The sequence below is a fragment of the Poecilia reticulata genome, chromosome 12, assembly GCF_904066995.2.
Source record: "Poecilia reticulata chromosome 12, P_reticulata-male-v2, whole genome shotgun sequence".
NCBI classification, from domain to species: domain Eukaryota; kingdom Metazoa; phylum Chordata; class Actinopteri; order Cyprinodontiformes; family Poeciliidae; genus Poecilia; species Poecilia reticulata.
Window position 1 is genome coordinate 25,216,819 of NC_088841.1, and position 19,277 is coordinate 25,236,095.

The 19,277-nt window shown below is 40.6% G+C and overlaps 1 protein-coding gene across 2 annotated transcripts; it reads left to right on the forward strand.

Annotated features, from left to right (window-relative positions):
- The first annotated feature begins 5,152 nt into the window (after positions 1-5,152).
- On the forward strand, positions 5,153-17,923 carry st8sia3 (ST8 alpha-N-acetyl-neuraminide alpha-2,8-sialyltransferase 3). Of its 2 annotated transcripts, XM_008424566.3 has the most exons (5): positions 5,153-6,113; positions 8,031-8,060; positions 10,212-10,331; positions 11,159-11,716; positions 14,095-17,923. In XM_008424566.3, exons 1-5 carry the CDS (start codon positions 5,857-5,859, stop codon positions 14,375-14,377), a joined length of 1,248 nt encoding a protein of 415 aa, XP_008422788.1. In that variant the 5' UTR covers positions 5,153-5,856; the 3' UTR covers positions 14,378-17,923. The 2 variants fall into 2 exon arrangements, with proteins under 2 accessions (XP_008422788.1, XP_008422789.1); XM_008424567.3 differs by lacking the exon at positions 8,031-8,060 and having other exon boundaries at positions 5,159-6,113.
- The last annotated feature ends 1,354 nt before the right edge of the window (positions 17,924-19,277 follow it).

Below are 19,277 nucleotides of genomic sequence, written 5' to 3' on the forward strand. Positions count from 1 at the left end.
GAGTCATTGATATCGATCGGCATTTTACCGATCGTTTCCTCTGAAGATGATTAATAAGTCGGTTTGTTCGGTCCGAAGGCCTCGAGGTAAAGAAGCAGAATTCAGACGGACGAAGGAGGAAGTTCTGAAGGTTCTGGAGGCTCAGGAGGTTCTGGGAGGTTCTGGAGGCTCTGGAGGTTCTAGAGGTTCTTGAGGTTCTGGGAGGTTCTAGAGGTTTTGGAGGTTCTAGAGGTTCTGGAGGTTCTAGAGGTTCTGGAGGCTCTGGAGGCTCTGAAGGTTCTGGAGGCTCTGGAGGTTCTAGAGGTTCTGGAGGCTCTGGAGGTTCTGGAGGCTCTGAAGGTTTTGGAGGCTCTGGAGGTTCTAGAGGTTCTGGAGGTTCTAGAGGTTCTGGAGGTTCTAGAGGTTCTGGAGGTTCTAGAGGTTCTGGAGGTTCTAGAGGTTTTGGAGGCTCTAGAGGTTCTGGAGGTTCTAGAGGTTTTGGAGGCTCTGGAGGTTCTGGAGGTTCTAGAGGTTCTGGAGGTTCTAGAGGTTCTGGAGGCTCTCGAGGTTCTGGAGGTTCTAGAGGTTCTGGAGGCTCTCGAGGTTCTGGAGGTTCTAGAGGTTCTGGAGGCTCTCGAGGTTCTGGAGGTTCTAGAGGTTCTGGAGGCTCTGGAGGTTCTGGAGGTTCTAGAGGTTTTGGAGGCTCTGGAGGTTCTGGAGGTTCTAGAGGTTCTGGAGGTTCTAGAGGTTCTAGAGGTTCTGGAGGTTCTAGAGGCTCTGGAGGCTCTGGAGGTTCTAGAGGTTCTTGAGGTTCTGGGAGGTTCTAGAGGTTTTGGAGGTTCTAGAGGTTCTGGAGGTTCTAGAGGTTCTGGAGGTTCTGGAGGCTCTGAAGGTTCTGGAGGCTCTGGAGGTTCTAGAGGTTCTGGAGGCTCTGGAGGTTCTGGAGGCTCTGAAGGTTTTGGAGGCTCTGGAGGTTCTAGAGGTTCTGGAGGTTCTAGAGGTTCTGGATGTTCTAGAGGTTCTGGAGGTTCTAGAGGTTTTGGAGGCTCTAGAGGTTCATGAGGTTCTAGAGGTTTTGGAGGCTCTGGAGGTTCTAGAGGTTCTGGAGGTTCTAGACGTTCTGGAGGTTCTAGAGGCTCTGGAGGTTCTGGAGGTTCTAGAGGTTTTGGAGGCTCTGGAGGTTCTGGAGGTTCTAGAGGTTCTAGAGGTTCTAGAGGTTCTGGAGGTTCTAGAGGTTCTGGAGGTTCTAGAGGTTCTAGAGGTTCTGGAGGCTCTGGAGGTTCTGGAGGATCTGGAGGTTCTAGAGGTTCTAGAGGTTCTGGAGGCTCTGGAGGTTCTGGAGGATCTGGAGGTTCTAGAGGTTCTGGAGGTTCTAGAGGTTCTGGAGGTTCTAGAGGTTCTGGAGGCTCTGGAGGTTCTAGAGGTTCTAGAGGTTCTGGAGGTTCTAGAGGTTCTGGAGGCTCTCGAGGTTCTGGAGGTTCTAGAGGTTCTGGAGGCTCTCGAGGTTCTGGAGGTTCTAGAGGTTCTGGAGGCTCTCGAGGTTCTGGAGGTTCTAGAGGTTTTGGAGGCTCTGGAGGCTCTGGAGGTTCTAGAGGTTCTTGAGGTTCTGGGAGGTTCTAGAGGTTTTGGAGGTTCCAGAGGTTCTGGAGGTTCTAGAGGCTCTGGAGGCTCTGGAGGTTCTGGAGGCTCTGGAGGTTCTGGAGGCTCTGGAGGTTCTAGAGGTTCTGGAGGCTCTGGAGGTTCTGAAGGCTCTGAAGGTTCTGGAGGCTCTGGAGGTTCTAGAGGTTCTGGAGGCTCTGGAGGTTCTGAAGGCTCTGAAGGTTCTGGAGGCTCTGGAGGTTCTAGAGGTTCTGGAGGTTCTAGAGGTTCTGGAGGTTCTGGAGGTTTTGGAGGCTCTAGAGGTTCTGGAGGTTCTAGAGGCTCTGGAGGTTCTAGAGGTTTTGGAGGCTCTGGAGGTTCTGGAGGTTCTAGAGGTTCTGGAGGTTCTAGACGTTCTGGAGGTTCTAGAGGCTCTGGAGGTTCTGGAGGTTCTAGAGGTTTTGGAGGCTCTGGAGGTTCTGGAGGTTCTAGAGGTTCTGGAGGTTCTAGAGGCTCTGGAGGTTCTGGAGGCTCTGGAGGTTCTGGAGGATCTGGAGGTTCTAGAGGTTCTGGAGGTTCTAGAGGTTCTGGAGGTTCTAGAGGTTCTGGAGGCTCTGGAGGTTCTAGAGGTTCTAGAGGTTCTGGAGGTTCTAGAGGTTCTGGAGGTTCTTGAAGCTCTTGAGGTTCTTGAGAAATGTTGACCTGGAGAAACGTCTCCTAGTTTATCTCTTAGTTTTTATTCCTCTTGTCACTAATAATCACTAATAATCACTAATAATCACTAATAATTACTATGTGGGGAGGAAAAAAGGCAAATAACTTTAGAACAGATTAGAGACGACAAGTAAAAAACAGACTAAAATATCTGGAAATATTTATGCCGATCCACGAAATATCGGTATAAATATTGATATAAATATTGGTATAAATATCAGTATAAATATCGGTTTAAATATCGGTATTGGCCAATATTTGTCTTTTTTTTAATTGTACAAAGTGTTAATTTGTTTCTAACTCCACTTTTAAGGTAAATAAAACTTTTACTTTTTATATCATTTTATAATGAACATTCAGCATCTTTCCTGAGTTCTGACCCACTTCAGTCTGTCGTCACGGATACGGATCGATGGCGCTTCCTGTCAGAACCGATCGATGCTGTTTACAGTCGGACTCATGAGTGAAACCAGCAGCAGCAGGTTCTGATTCCTGAGCCTCAACTTCATGAAGAACAGATGAAATCAGGATGTGAGGAAAATAGTAACAATAAATATTACTTTAAATAAACCGAGGATCTGCCTACGGAGCTCCTTTAGAGGCAAAAGCTAATAATTTAGGTTTAGCCTGAAGTTTGAAAAAAATATTTAGTTAAACGTTTAGTAGCTAAATATTAATTAATATTAATTTCTAGACTAAATTTTTAGCTAGCAGGCTAAACATTTAGCAGCTCAATAACTAAATATTTAGCTCCAAAACATTTAAATCTGAGCTAATTATTACACCTAAATAAATATTGATCTGTTTCACATATAACTAAATCTTTAGTTACCTTGGAGCTAATATTCAAAAGTACTAGTTACGTGTCAGTTTTTACAGTGCGATTAATGATGAGAAATAATCTCCTATATTTTGTTGAAAAGTTATTTTGTCTTATTTTAAGTGTACTAAGATATTTGCATTATAAAATACTCTGTGATATTTTGTGTTTTTGCAGTTTGGACAGATATATTTTAATTTAATTGAGTGAAAATGAAATTCACAGAAATGACCAACCTGAATGTAAACATGTCCTCCACTAAATAGTTTTAGTTTGTCTCTAATTTAGCTTTTGAAGCTGCAGGAGGACAGAAAGCTGCTAAAAATAACTCCGTCTGGGTCCAGCAGGTATTTATTACCTGGTTTTAACGAAGCTGCGGCCAAATGTTCAAGGTCAGGCTGACGAATCCGGCGTCCGCGTCTCGTGATCCATCATGGCCGCCTCCAAATTGAGGCTGGAGATGAGCTGAGTGGAAACGGCCGGATGTGGTGCTTTGTTATGTCCACTGTAGTGATGGAGGACGGAGCGCTGCCGTACATCACTCACCCTGCAGACAGCCGTGTGTGTGTGTGTGTGTGTGTGTGTGTGTGTGTGTGTGTGTGTGTGTGTGTGTGTGTGCACACGTTTGTTTTTAATAGCTTGTGGGGACGATTTTCCTGACACTACGTTGTGGGGACCAATTGGTCCTTGTGGGGACCGAAGCCTAAAGTCCCCACAAAGATAGCCACGCAAGTGTGTGTGTGTGTGTGTGTGTGTGTGTGTGTGTGTGTGTGTGCGTGTGTGTGTGTGTTTTCCATCAGCCTGTCTCATTCATTCTTTTCATCCCAGTTTGGCTCCCAGGCCAAAGGCAACAGTTATTTCCCGAGTTTCGTCTCCAGGCGTGAAGGGAAATGATGCGTCTGCTTCGTTTGTTCTGAACTTTTATTATTCATCAAACGAAGAGGAAAAACTGTGAGTGAAAGTTTAACGACACGATTCTCACTTCCCAGGGAATTATGGGAAAATATCCACCAGGTGATCAAATTCACAGGTTGACCGGTCAGCGCCAGGCTCAGCTGTAACGTCAAAAACAACAGCAGTAATTTGGTTTAATTAACCTGCATAACACCAAATATTTAATTAGAAAACTATGTGTTTAGTTTTACCAAACTGAATATTCTGCTTGAAGCTACATGTTTAAGTTGCTATAAAACATTAATTTAGTTTGTAACGAGTGTGAAGCTTGTTTAGTTAGATAAACATTTAGCTTGCTAAGTTAAATATTTATTTTACAAACACAATATTTAGTAATGAGCTAAATATTTGATTCAGACTATTTAGTGTTGAGATGAATATTAAGTTTGATTGTAAATATTTAGCTTACTAGTAAAATGTTTAGCTAGCAAGATAAATAAGATAAATATTTAGTAACTAAATATATTTTCCCAAAGCTAAATATTTAGAATTTTACCTAATTTTTAGCTCATAACTAATTTATTTGTATCTAAATATTTAGCTTACAAGATAAATGATTAGCTAGCAAGCTGATTAGCTTAATTAGCTCGCGCATCAGCCTGCTAACTAAGTATTTGGTCACCAAACTAGAGATTTACAATACAAGTTAAATGTTTAGATTGATGCTAAATAATTTTTCTGCTGACTAAATATTTAGTTAGCAAGCTAAATATTCATCTTGTAGCTAAATATTTAGCTTCCTATGCAAATAGGAAGCTAAATATTCAGCATTATAGCTAAATATTTAACTTGCTAACTGAATATTTAGCCAGCTTTTGAGATTTTAGCAGCTGATGCAGCAGATCAGCACAAACCCCTGAGAAAAGCTGCAGAGCACGGTGGTGGAGAGGTGATGATGTGGGGAAACATTCTGGGGTCACGTGACGTCACGTTTGCTATTCAATGTCCCTCCAGGTCCAACTGCTCTAAAAATGCTAAACTAATAACAAGCAGGTGAAAAAATGTGGAAAATTCCCATATATAAATGTAAATAAATACACTTAACGATATTTTAAACTGTTTTAATGAATCTCTTTCGGCGCTGCTGCCAGTTTTGCGGTATTTTCGGCGCTGCTTCCGGTTTTTGCTGTATTTTTGGCGCTGCTGCCAGTTTTGTGGGATTTTTGGCGCTGCTGCCTGTTTTGCGGTATTTTTGGCGCTGCTGCCTGTTTTGCGGTGTTTTTGGCGCTGCTGCCTGTTTTGCGGTGTTTTTGGCGCTGCGTTCAGGTGGATCTGAGTTGTTTCCGGTCTCTGGAGGCTGACTGCTCGGCGGGATGCTGTCCTCTCTCTCCCGGAGCTCCGCCCGCCTCGGATGCTGCTGCTGCTTGTTTATCTGATTACAGCCTTGCAGGAGCTGCTTTCTCCTTAAAGCGACACCAGTTTAATTAATCAGCCTGAACCAGCAGCAGCAGCAGCAGGAGGAAGAGGAGGAGGAGGAGGAAGGAGCCCGACGCGCAGGATGCAGATGAAGAGCAGCATCCATCTTCTCGCTGCCTCCCTGATCTCGGCGCCTTGGAGGAGGATTATGAACCCGATCTGAGCCGCCATGGATGCGGGGAAACCCTCCGGCTTCTCCTCGGATTTCCACCTTGCGGGATGAGCGGGCCGTGAACGCGGCACGCATCCAGCTAGTCGGTGAAGCTGCGGAGTCTCCAGCGCGGCCTCTGTGAGGTAACACCGCACCCCGAGCCTTCCTCCCTCCACCCCCACATGGACCCCTGACAAACGCCTTTAGCTCCGCCGCAGACGCGCTGCGCCGATGCGGCGCGCCGATGCGACGCGCCTGGTTGTCCGCGCTGCGCGCCGGGCTCCGGCCGCTCGCTGAGGCGCTGGTCCGGGACGGCGGCTGCCCGCGGCGCGGCAGGATGGTGCGCATCGCCAGCGCGCTGGGGCTCATCATCTTCAGCGTGGCGCTGCTCATCCTGTCGCTCATCAGCTACGTGTCCATCAAGAAGGACTTCCTGCCCGGATCCCCGCGGTTCGGACCCAACGGAGGCCCCAGGATGTACATGTTCCACACGGGGTTCCGGTGAGTCCAGAGGAGGTTCTGATGAGGCCTGCTCTGTTTCCATTGGCTGCTCTGAAAAACCAAACCTGACTCAGCATTTCACAGATCCTCAGTCTGTGCAGAAGTCTTAAATCATCCCTAGTTTACCTTCCAAAGCCTCAAATAAAGATATTTTCCCACCTGATAGCCAGGAGGATTTGAACAAGTTTAATATTTACTGAGAAAGCTAAATATTTAGCTTTGAAGAACATTTAGTCAGCAAACTATGCTAGCTTATATCTAAGTATTTCCATAACAAGTTCAATATTTAGCACTAAAGCTATATTTAGTTAAAAACAAAAACAGTAAGTTAGCTAACTATTTGCAAGCTAAATATGTAGCTTCAATCTAAATATTTAGCTAACAAGTTAGTGAGAAAGCTAAATATCTAACTTAAAACAAAACAGTCAGCTAGTTAGCTAAACATTTAGCAAGTTAAATAAGAAGCTTTAAATATGATATTTAGTTAGCAAGCTTAATAATTAGCTTCAAACAAATAGTTGGAGCTAAATATTAGCCTACCAACTAAATATGTAGTTTGCAACCTGAATAGTTTTGCTTTAAGCTAAATATGTTGCTCTCTACTGAACTTGCTAGCTAAATGTTTATTTAGCAAACAAAGTATTCTGTTTAAAGCTAATAATTACTGTTTACAGAAGTAGTAATGAACACTACCAAATTTAAAGTTGTTGAGCAAAGGGAGCCGACAGCGTTACTGCATCAGAACTACATACCATGTTGGTACAGGGCTTTAGCATTAGCTTCTGCTACATATCGCATTGGTGTAGCGCTTTAGCTGCTGCTGGATACCAGGTTATGTTTTTTAGATGTTTATCTGTTAGTGACAGTTTCGTGGGCCTGAAACTGAGATATGGCAGCAGTGCAGTGGAGCCTCGTCTATTTTTCATAGAGCATATCTAAAATCTTGAAAAGAAAATGAAAAGAAAACAGAAAGAAGTGAGGGATGCTTTAAAACTTCTGCTCAGACCTGTGCATCAGTGTTTTGGTGTTTTTGACTTTCCTCTGCAGCTGCTAACAGCTTTTACTGATACCTCTGGGGAGAATATGAGCGTTTGCACAGTGCTGTATTTCACAATGTTAACTCAACCAACCAAGCTAACAGTCCGAGTCGGTTCGTCTGAAACCGACTATCCTAGGGTCAGGGTGCGAGACAGGTGGGTCATTAGCATAGCAGACGTTCTGTTTGGATGCACTACACTTCATGCTAGAGTTAGCATGTCAAGAGGCAAATGTTGCTACTGAAGAACTTTATGTTTACATTATTAGAATGAGACATAGCACATCATCCGCTAATATGCTAAAATAGCTAATTTTTCGATTATCACTTTGACATTTCTGCTAACTTTGAAAACTAATGCTAATTTGTCTTTAGCATTAGTTTCATGTTTACCACTTTGAATGCCAGTCAGCATTCACTTTCCTTAAATATGTTGACATTGTGCTTTAGCATTAGCTTATGCTAAATATATTTGCATTGCACTTTAGCATTAGCTTATGCTAAATATGTCTGCATTGATCTTGATAGATTTATAAAATCAGTCATGAGGTAAAACATCCTGGGATTAAATTCTCTTTTATGTTCGTATCTAATGAACTTTGTCATCACTAGTTGTTTTTGACCTTTGACCTGTGAATCTCTTTTCTGTCACTCAGATTAGCATCTCTATATTTAAATTACAGCAATGTGCAAACATCTTCATTTCTTTAGATTCATTATCTCCAGACCATTTAAACCAACCAGTCATTTTATGTTATATTCATATCAGCTCCTGCCTGCTGAGGTCTAATGTGGTTTCAGAGCCACTGGTGTCAGTTTGAAGCCGAGAAGTCAGATGTTTCTGTATTGTTGTTGTTTTCTCGCATCCCTCCCCGCTGCAGCGAGAGGCCTCCTCGTAAGCCTGACCTGAGGTGAATACAGAGCCGTGTTTTCTACCCTCTAACTTCCTCCTTTTGCTTCGGCTCCGTTTGGCCGTTTGGCTGAAAAGCAAAACAAAATAAATAAATCTGCAGCCGACCGCAGCAACTTTGTTTCACAGACGAGACAAAGCAAAGTTGAGCCAAAGACGCTGACTTTGCCTTGGCAACTTTTAATCATGTGGTGTTGATTTTGGAACAGCATCAATGGAAAGACATGACAAATATACAAATATACCCAGAAAATTGAATAAATACACTTTCATAAACCTTTGACATTAAATACAAGAACAATTTTCTTGATTTTGAGCTATAATTTGGTATTTTTTAACATCTCATGCTGTTTCTGATTCAGCACTGCCTCTTTCTGCCTGAAATAATCTGTATGCCAATATGAATGTTACTGACGACACTTTTTACTTCCTGTTTCTCTAATTTGACACGTGATTATTTTTTATATCATATTAAAGGATCCATATTTGGTTTTTGGAGTTATTAAACAAAGAAATTTACATTTCTAAATTTGCTTTAGCAGTTTTGAACTGTTTTTTTAACCTTTTCCAGTGCAGATGTAGATGCTAACATGTTTATGCTAACTGACTGCGCTAAGAAAAAGGTGGGAAAACACACATAGTTTTTTACATGTTAGCATTATAGTTTGTTGTTACATTTTCTATTTACTGTGAAAATATAATAAAAAAATACTCAATAATTCAGATTTTTGCAGAAGTTTTGAACTATTTTTTAACCTTTTCCAGTGCAGATGTAGATGCTAACATGCTTATGCTAACTGACTGCGCTAAGAAAAAGGCGGGAAAACACAAACATAGTTTTTTACATGTTAGCATTATAGTTTGTTGTTACATTTTCTATTTACCGGGAAAATATAATCAAAAAATCCTCAATAATTCAGATTTTTGCAGAAGTTTTGTTTTACATAACTAGAATTTATTTTTCAAACAAAAACTTATTCAGGTGAAAAAGGCGGCAAAAAAGGCAAAGCTAGCTAGCGTAGCTGTTCGAAGCTATTTTTTTATTATTTATAATCAGTTAAATGTGTCAAATCTTAGCATAATATCAAAACTATTTTCTTATATTTTAAACATTTTGTTGATGAAAAATCAGCTTAATTAGAAATCTATAAAAATAAATACTCATGTAGGGATGTGAATAAATGAGAATTTAAGTTTTATCTTCTTTTACTACAAAAACGGTTCATCTTAACAAGTGAATTTAAAACATTTCAATATATTAAAAAACATTTAAAGCTTTAAAAAAATGATCAAATTAAATAAAAGCTGAAAAACAACATTTGGATTCTCTGTTAACTTGTTAAGATAAGCAACGTTGCTGCAACTTTCTGGCTTTTTTACTAACTTCTAAGCAAAACTTTGAAGTTATTTGCGCTTTGAGTGAGTAATAATATTTCAGAAAAGAGACTGAGAGTCTGCATTTACACTGAGCCCACAGCGTAAATGATTTAAACGACGAGTTTTTAGAAGCAATTTAGCTCCAATATTCCGATAACCAACAAATTAATAAACATTTTTATGTCTAATTCTGTCAAAATTCATCTTATTATGACGTTTTAATCCAGAATGTGCTTCTGGCCCTTTAAGAGATATAAGCAGGTAATCAGACAGGTTTTACTGAGTTACACTGCAAAAACACAAAATCTTACCAACCACTTCTGTGTAGTTTCTAGTGCAAATAAGACAAAACTAAATTAAAAGTAACTTTTTAGAAGAGTAAAAAGTTTCAAATGTGCCAAAGATATCTGCTTAAAAACTAGATACAGATAATTCAGATTTTGTGTTTTTACAGTGTAAAGATTAATATTTTATTATCCATGTTTGAAATTAATCCTCCTGCATTTGACTGTTTATTAAATCAAACAGTTGTTTATTGTCTTCAATTATTTTTTGAAAAATAAATAAAATATTGTTGTTTTTTGAAGTTTTTACTATTTTTTCTTTAAATTAAGATCAACCTGTCTGATTATTAAATTTAAAATACCTTCATAAAACATTTAAAAAGTTGATTTTTTCCCGCTGCGTCTGCATGCAGACGAGCTAAACTGCTTCTGGAAACGTGTTGAAAGGAACCAGCTGAGGCTCCCAGTTTGAACTGGTTTGCTCTGTGCAGCTCCCAGCTGGCCATGAAGCACCTGGACCCAGACTTCCTCCCTCTGTCCAACGCGCTGACCGAGGGTCTGCAGAACGCCTCCAGGTGGAGGCACAACAGCACAGCGTTCACTCAGCTGAGGTACGAAAACCCCACGTCGGAAAACGGTGTCCGGATGTGGGCGGGAAAAAAACGTGGGAAGTTTCAGGAAAGGATGTGGAAATGTTTTATTAAACGTGTTTTATCTAAAGCTGCGGTGTGGAAATTTGATATATTTGAGTGCTAACTAAAAACAACCAATCAGAGCCAGGAGGCGGGGCTTAGCGCTGTCAATCAGGCTTCATCAGCGTAGCATGTTGTGAATGCTAATGCTAGTTAGCATGGCCAGCGGATAAACAGTTCTTCTGTAATGCTAAGTTGCTAGCACATTTAACAGCACATTTATGAGGTTGATTGACAGCGCTAAGGCCCGCCTCCGGGCTGCGTTTGGCTTAGGCTCTTTAAGATAAGCAGGTAATCTGACTGGAAGAGTAAAAATTATTTTGTAATCCATGTTTGAAGCAGGAGAGACATCTTAGTGCTAACTAGAAACTACCAATCAGAGACAGGAGGCGGGTCTTAGCGCTGTCAATCATGCCCTGTCATGCCATGTTGTGAATGCTAAAGCTAGTCAGCATATCCACTGATTATGGAAAATAAACAATTTTCCTGTAACTTTAAGTTGTTTTTCCATCATTACCATATTTAACAGCGCGTTTACAGGGTTGATTAGCAGCGCTAAGACCCGCCTGCTCCTGTCTCTGATTGGTTGTTTTTGGTCATTGGTCACTTTTCACAGATTATTTGACTCATATTGTTCTGTCCCAAGTTTTAACAAATACATATTTAAAACAATCTCTTATTGTGATTTGCTTTATATAAAATAATTTGGCTTTTCCAACAGCTTCCATTAAACTCTCGTTTTTCAGGACGGAGATTTCTCAGCACATCGACATCCCGCGAAACTTCACGCTGACCCGGGACTCCGTCAAAGTCGGCCAGCTGATGCACTTTGACTATTCCAGCCACAAGTACGTCTACTCCATCGGTGAGAACTTCCGCTCGCTCCTGCCGGAAGTGTCGCCCGTCCTCAACAAGCGCTACAACGTCTGCGCCGTCATCGGGAACAGCGGCATCCTCACCGGGTCGCGCTGCGGGGCCCAGATAGAGAAGTACGACTTTGTCCTCCGATGCAACTTCGCGCCAACGGAGATTTTTAAGAAGGACGTCGGGCGGCGGACCAACATGACGACCTTTAACCCCAGCATCCTGGAGAAATACTACAACAACCTGCTGACTGTGCAGGACAGGAACAACTTCTTCCTGAGCCTGAAGAAGCTGGACACAGCCATCCTGTGGATCCCGGCGTTTTTCTTCCACACGTCAGCCACGGTGACCAGGACGCTGGTGGACTTCTTCGTGGAGCATCGGGGCCAGCTGAGGGTCCAGCTGGCCTGGCCCGGAAACATCATGCAGTACATCAACAAGTGAGCAACACCGTGTCAGAGCAACTCGGTTTTTAAGTGCAGTGGCGAGCAACTTCACTGAATCTCAGCTCATTTTAGCTAACTTTGGAAACGCTTAGCGCACTTAGCATCTACTTTTATTAGCGAAATTCTGATCTTCTGTCAAAGCTGTAGATGTTCAACAAACTTTAATATTCAGGCAAAAATTACAAGTACAATGATAAACAAAATTAATTAAATACCGATGTTTTCCTTACATGTCCTGTTCTGGTGCTTTAGAGCCGGGAGCACATTTATGCTAATCTGCTAGTAGTGGAGCTAAATTTTATTCAGGGTTTAGCTAACTGAGAAAACATTTAACACTCTTACCTTCCACTAAATAAATTTTTACGAATAAACTCTAAAGCTGTAATTTACATGGATGTTTTGTAAAGTTTCAGGTGATTAAAGTTTGATGTCTGTTGAAGTTTATTGGCTGTTGATACACCGTGATGGTATAGCGCCTTAGCATTAGCATCTTCTAAACACCATAATGGCATAGCACCTTAGCATTAGCATCTTCTAAACACCATAATGGCATAGCACCTTAGCATTAGCGTCTTCTAAACACCGTGATGGTATAGCACCTTAGCATTAGCGTCTTCTAAACACCATGATGGTATAGCGCCTTAGCATTAGCGTCTTCTAAACACCATGATGGTATAGCGCCTTAGCATTAGCATCTTCTAAACACCATGATGGTATAGCGCCTTAGCATTAGCATCTTCTAAACACCATGATGGTATAGCGCCTTAGCATTAGCATCTTCTAAACACCATGATGGTATAGCGCCTTAGCATTAGCGTCTTCTAAACACCATGATGGTATAGCGCCTTAGCATTAGCATCTTCTAAACACCATGATGGTATAGCGCCTTAGCATTAGCATCTTCTAAACACCATGATGGTATAGCGCCTTAGCATTAGCGTCTTCTAAACACCATGATGGTATAGCACCTTAGCATTAGCGTCTTCTAAACACCATGATGGTATAGCGCCTTAGCATTAGCGTCTTCTAAACACCATGATGGTATAGCGCCTTAGCATTAGCGTCTTCTAAACACCATGATGGTATAGCGCCTTAGCATTAGCGTCTTCTAAACACCATGATGGTATAGCGTCTTAGCATTAGCTGAACTAATTTTTACGATTTGCGCTACTGGAGTTAGCGATTTGCACTAACTCCACTGCTGGAGAAGCTGTGAACAGCAGAAATATTAATTACATTTTTTTTAACATAGAAACATAAAAATATGTTAATGTTTCATCACTTCCAAAAGCTTTGATGCTGCTTCTACTTTTCCACGTTTGTGACGTTCCAACCATAAACTTCAGCTGATTTTATTGGGGTTTCATGTGACAGAGCAACACAAAGCAGTGAATGTGACAGATTAAATCTGAAAAACGTGGAGGAAACTTTATATCCGTTTCTCTATAGCTGCATGTCATTGATATTCAGATGATGTATTGACCAGTTTAGGGGTGTAAATACTTTTACCAGGTGCATGAAGCCTTCAGATTGTGAAGTAAGGCCACCGTTTTGTCCAGATCCTGTTTCCAGTCGTTTCCAGAAGCTAACATGTCGTAGCGTCGCTTTCTGTTTACAGCACAGAGGAGCTTCAGCCTCAAAGCCGGATTATGAGTTAGCGGCTACTTAAGGAAGGGACTGAAAGGCGGCTGAAACCGTGGAGGGGATTTCGGTCCGGCGCTTAACGGTGTCTCAGATGATCAGGCTGCTTGTAACAGTAACATAATCTTTAACAATCCCATTAAATCTGCCTGCAGAGGGAGAATTAGCTCCAGGACTCCTGGACGCTTTTGTCCGTGTCGGTGTGGAGAGTCTCCCCCTCTGAGAGGCAGAGTGATGGAAACATCAGGAGAAGAAGAAGATGTTTTTACTCTTCCTCTCTTTGTCAATCGGTGGAAGGGCCTGCAAGCCCCGCCTACTGCCAGCCACCAACCAATCAGAATGAAGGAAATCCAGGGGCTGAACTCCAATAACTTGGATAAGATAAATGATGAATTCACACCAGCCTCGTTTAGCCCCTTAAAGGGCCGGTTGCACAGATAAAAATGTTAAAATTTAGACAAAATGTCTTGTTATAAGTGGAACTATAACTTTTATATCAATATTGATTTATATCAGGCTCCTATTTCTTGTTGACAGTTTTCTATGGCTTTGTTTTTATGACATAAAGCTCCTTTCTGCTGAAATGTGCTATAAAAACCAACTTGATTGATGGATTTAAAAAATGTTGGTTGAAAGAAAATCATTTTTGGCTTATTAACATGAGCAACATGAGTTTTTTTAATTAGATCATAATTTCCAAATATAAATGTCTGCTGCTCTTTCCTCTGCAGCTACTGGAAAACCAAGCAGTTGTCTCCGAAGCGCCTGAGCACGGGGATCCTGATGTACACGCTGGCGTCCTCCATGTGCGACCAGGTCCACCTGTACGGGTTCTGGCCCTTCGGCTGGGACCCCAACACCGGGAAGGAGCTGCCGTACCACTACTACGACAAGAAGGGCACCAAGTTCACCACCAAGTGGCAGGAGTCCCACCAGCTGCCGGCCGAGTTCAAGCTGCTCCACCGGATGCACAGCGAGGGCCTGCTGAAGCTCAGCCTGTCGCACTGCGCTTAGCGCCTGGATTCAGGGCTAACCGGCACAGCTAGCGCCCAAACTACGCCCAAACTACGCCCAAACTACGGTCCAATTACGGAAAGCACCGGACCTGGAAGAAAGCAAAATCAGGGCTGAGACGTAACTGACCTGAGTGAATTTCCCCAAACCTGCTTCAAAGCTAACAAAATTAGCATAATTAGCATAAAATTAGCATCAAACCTTTGTGCTGCGTTTGTGCTTCAGAAATGTTTATTTGTGCTTCTTTTGCTTAGAAAACCTTAATGAAAGTTTATTCATTGTTCTGTAAATGCGACTAAGGGATGTTTGAACTCTGGAAACTTTCTTATTAATATTTTAAAAATGACAGCAGCACAAATTAAAATCTTTGCTGCACAAACGTTTAACACCAGTTTTGTTGTCTCTGGGCCAGTTGACCTTCTGACCTTTAAACTTTCTTCAATATCTTTAAAGCCATAAGCGGCACAAATTAAATTTGCTGCAGCACAAACGCAGCAGAGTTGATTGACACCAATTTTGTTTGATTTCGTTTTGGAGCTGGTTGACCTCTGACCTCTGGATGCATTTATCTTTGACATGCTAGCGTCACAAAAGCAAATTTTTGCTGCACAAACGTAGATTTTGTTGGATTTGAAGAAGGTGGGCTGCCGACTTCACTGAGGTGAGGAAACGGCTGCAGCTCTGGGAAAGAATCTGCAAACGGCAACAATCCAAAACGCTGAAGCTTTTGTTGTTTTCTATCGTTTAAAATGAAACATTTATCAAGCTGTTTTCTATTTCTGCGTTTCTGTTCACAGCAAAAAGCCTGGTGTTAATTTAACTCTGAAGAGTGTGGACAATATAAACACTGGAAAAAAGTGTTAATATCAACACTGTGGGAGTTAAATCAACACTGGGAATTATGTTAACTCCCACAGAGTTGATATCAACACATTTTCAGTGTTTATATAGTCCACACTCTTCAGAGTTAAATTAACACTGGGCTTTTTGTTGTGTTGGTTTTATTTGCTATATATAAAATCTGAACTTTTGACCATCTTGATATTTTTAGGTGGGCAGAAAACATTTGTGGAGTTAGTTAGCATCCAGACTGAGAGCTTTGGAAAAAAATCAAGACTGTCCTGGAGTGGACCAAGTCAGGGTTTTAATACAAATACGGAAGGTAAAACACCAAAATGCAAAACGAGTGTCATTAGTAAACTTGAACCATTAAAACGGGAAACAAAGCAACGTAAAACCAGTAGCGTTACTATGAAGATGAAATTAAAAACAAACCTCGGCAAAATGCTAGCTAATAACAGCTAACTGCCATTTTTATTTAGCGTGACAATAATCAATTTTCTGATGGTTTGTTAGCAGCTTTAGTTTGCTAAAAGTCTGATAGCTGCTAATTTATGCTAGCTATGCTTAGTGGCCTTTTTGTTTCTTTTTGTAATTCATCTACTTCTTCTTAAACACGTTATAATTTAAGCCTTCAATAATCCAAAAGTTACATTCAAAGATTTACTAATGGCGGCTGCCGTAAATGATTACTAATGTTCAGAAGCTAGTGCCATAAGCTAATAGCAGTTAGCTGCCATTATGCTTGTTAGGGAGACAGTCATCTGTTTTCCACTCATGTAGCCAGGTTTATGCTGTTAGCTGGACATTTTGTTGTTAGTTTTCTGAAAAAACTAATTAAATTAAGATTATATTTAATCACTTCCTCCTGGTTAGCTCGCAGCCTTAGAAAGCTAATGTTGGTTGGCTAGAATAAAAGCTAACAAGCCACCTACTTGCTAACAATAAGTTTCCCACTTTTATTACACAGTTTTACAACAACGATTAAAGCCCAATAAATAATAATAAAAAGCATATTTGTTATGGTTTCTCTGAGCGCCGGGAGGAATGCTAATGTTTGCTAGCTGGTGCCATTGGTAGCTGTATGCAAGTAGCTGCTTCTGTTGCAGTGTTCTGCTCACTAAATCAGTTTTTTTTCCTTGAAAAACTGTTGCTTTGATCTAGTGATTACATTAAACAAACATTTATATTTTTAAATGAGCTCAAATGTTAGCTTAAAAAAACGTTAGCTGTCAGAAACGGATTGTTTTACGTCATTTTAATCTTCATTTAGTAGAACTCCTTGACAAATTGACAGAATTGTTTCGTTGCATGTTTAAAACTTTGGAGTAATTATTATTATTTTTTCAATCTTCCGTGACTTAAATCTAAACTAGCTGCCGTTATGTTGTGTACCTGTAAACCTGCTAAAACCAAGGCCAGCAAGTGTTGCTGCTAGATTATAAATCTACGAGGAGACGGCAACAACGGGCCAGTTGGATGTGCTGCGCCTCCATCCATCAGCCTGACCTCCACACGCAGAACGCTCTACCTCCTGCGCTGGTGCTGGACGTCCACGCTGGACGGGCCGGATCGCGTTTAAATCTACCAGTACAGACGCGAAACGCAACACAATGATGGAGAAAATGACTTTGTGCCAAGCATTTGCTTGGTTTTACAAGGGGGAGTCGATTTAAAACGAAAGCACTTAAGAGAATTAAAGCCACAATTTGTCACAGTCGATGACTCAGTGATGGAAAACACATAATTCTCCTTGCATTTTGTCATGTTTTCAGCTAAATATGAGCTAAATTGGGCTAATTAAAAATGGTTTGGCTCATTTTTGATCCATTTGTTTATGGGGTAAATTGGAAAGTTGGTGGAAATGTTGTGGATGTTCATTCTCAGGTTTTTCTGACTGTATTAAAGCAGAATGTGTTTTTTTGGTGCTTCTCAGCAGTGGCGACCCTAAGAGGGGGGCTCGGGGGGGCCATGGCCCCCTCCTAAAAAATATTGGTCATAAAAAAAAAATCAATAAAAATTCATCTCCATAAAGCAAAACCCAATCAATAAATGTATCAAATTTTAAATTAAATTAAAAATGAAGTACATTTGATATATTTGGCCACCTGCTTCTTTTATTAACATTTTAATTAACTGATTATTGTCAAAGAGTGATTCTGATTTAAAACCTTCTTTCTTGTTATTAATTTTTATCAGCCCTTTAAATCTGCTGGATGAACCTTAGGCTCGTTAAATGTGAATGATTAGCAACATGCTAGTTTTCCTTGCGGGTGAGGATGTTGTGGTTTTATATGTGCTGCCATGTTTGAGTGAAATTAACCCAAACTGGGTCTATTTTTGTAAGCTTCTGCTTTTTGCCTTCGTTTATTTTTCAACTTTTGTTTGTAAACAAAAATACAAACATGACTAGAAACGTGTCTTTGACGAAAAAGATTGTTTTAATCTTGCTGAAAAGGGGAAATATTGTTTTGCAACATGATTAATTATTCATGAAGTCGGTTAAAGTGGGTTATTTTCTAACATGTTTGTGTTTCAGTAGAATTTATTATTTAGCATTTAGCATCAGATTAACTACAATAGAGACATTTAGACGTCACACAAACAAACTGTAGTTTAAAAATGTTTCAATTAATCAATACTTGAAATAAACTGTATCTACTCTGTATTAACCATTTAATCACCAAATAAAGTCAATAACTGCTCCGTGTTTCCATCATTTCTCTTTTCTTAGATCTTCACGTCGTTTAGAGCGACTTTTTAAAAGCCGGCGAAGGTTAAAATGGAGAACCATAGAAGAAGAGAAAGAAGAGATTCAGAGGGAAATGAGTGGAGGATGAAAGGAAAGAAGGGAGGAGATTTAGATCCTGAGGAGAGAAAAAATGAGAATAAACACAAAATGGACAAGAAAGAGAGAAAGAAAGACAAGCAAAAAGAAATAAAAGGAGGAAGTAAAGATAGAAAGAAACAAAGGGAAAGAGAGAGAGAGAGAAAAAAGATAGAAAGAAAAAGAAAAACAGAAATACGGACAGAAAGAAAGAAAAAGAAAGGAATAAAAACAGACAATGAAAGAACAAAGAAAGAGAATGAAAAAGAAAGAAAGAAAGAAAGAAAGAAAGAAAGAAAGAAAGAAAGAAAGAAAGAAAGAAAGAAAGAAAGAAAGAAAGAAAGAAAGAAAGAAAGAAAGAAAGAAAGAAAAAGGAATAAAAACACAAAGAAAGAACAATAGAAGACAGATGTTTTTTTCTTCCCCCGGTTGGACTCGGCGTCCTGCGTCTGTCCTATCAGAGGACGTCATCCTGGACGTTTGTCTCTATCGATTCGTCCACGTCTCCCAACCTTTAGTCACCTGATGGACGACGTCCAGGTGGCGCCGAGTCTGAAGTCCCTTCAGGGACCCCGAACCGCAGCTTGGACCACAGCAGTTCAACTCACCAGCTCACCAGTTCACCAGTTCATCAGTTCATCAGTTCACCAGTTCATCAGTTCACCAGTTCATCAGTTCACCAGTTCACCAGTTCATCAGTTCATCAGTTCATCAGTTCACCAGTTCAGTTCACCAGTTCACCAGTTCATCAGTTCATCAGTTCACCAGTCCAAGCAGACCTTCATCATCCGCTCGTCTTCATCACCTTCTGATCAGCTGCTTCTTAAAATCCTCAGATCAATAAAACGATGGTTTCAGGTTCCTGTGGAATCTGGGTCAGATTGGACTGAGGTCACTGACCTCTGACCTCTGACCTCTTGCAGAACAACATGCAGGAGAAAACGACTCGATTCAGAACCAGAAAAGATCCAGATGGAAAAAAGAATCAAAACTCAAGAAATTTTTAATAAACAAACCAAAAAAAAAATTATAAATATAAACTGAACCTTTAAAAAAGTTAAAAATTTATGTTTTATATTCCATTCATTTAATTTTGACTTTCATTTTGGATCATAAAGAGATAAAAATTTAACTATTTTCAAAAAGAATTTTCAAAAAATTCACTGCAAAAACACAAAATCTTAAAATATTTTGGTTTAGTTTGTAAATATATCAAATAAAAAACTATCAAGA

Coding starts and splice junctions, on each gene's coding strand:
- st8sia3 (XM_008424566.3), top strand. CDS start 5,857: ATGCGACGCGCCTGGTTGTCCGCGCTGCGCGCCGGGCTCCGGCCGCTC. Junction 8,061..10,211: donor CCTCGTAAGCCTGACCTGAG/GTGAATACAGAG, acceptor TGCTCTGTGCAG/CTCCCAGCTGGCCATGAAGC. Junction 11,717..14,094: donor ATCATGCAGTACATCAACAA/GTGAGCAACACC, acceptor TTTCCTCTGCAG/CTACTGGAAAACCAAGCAGT.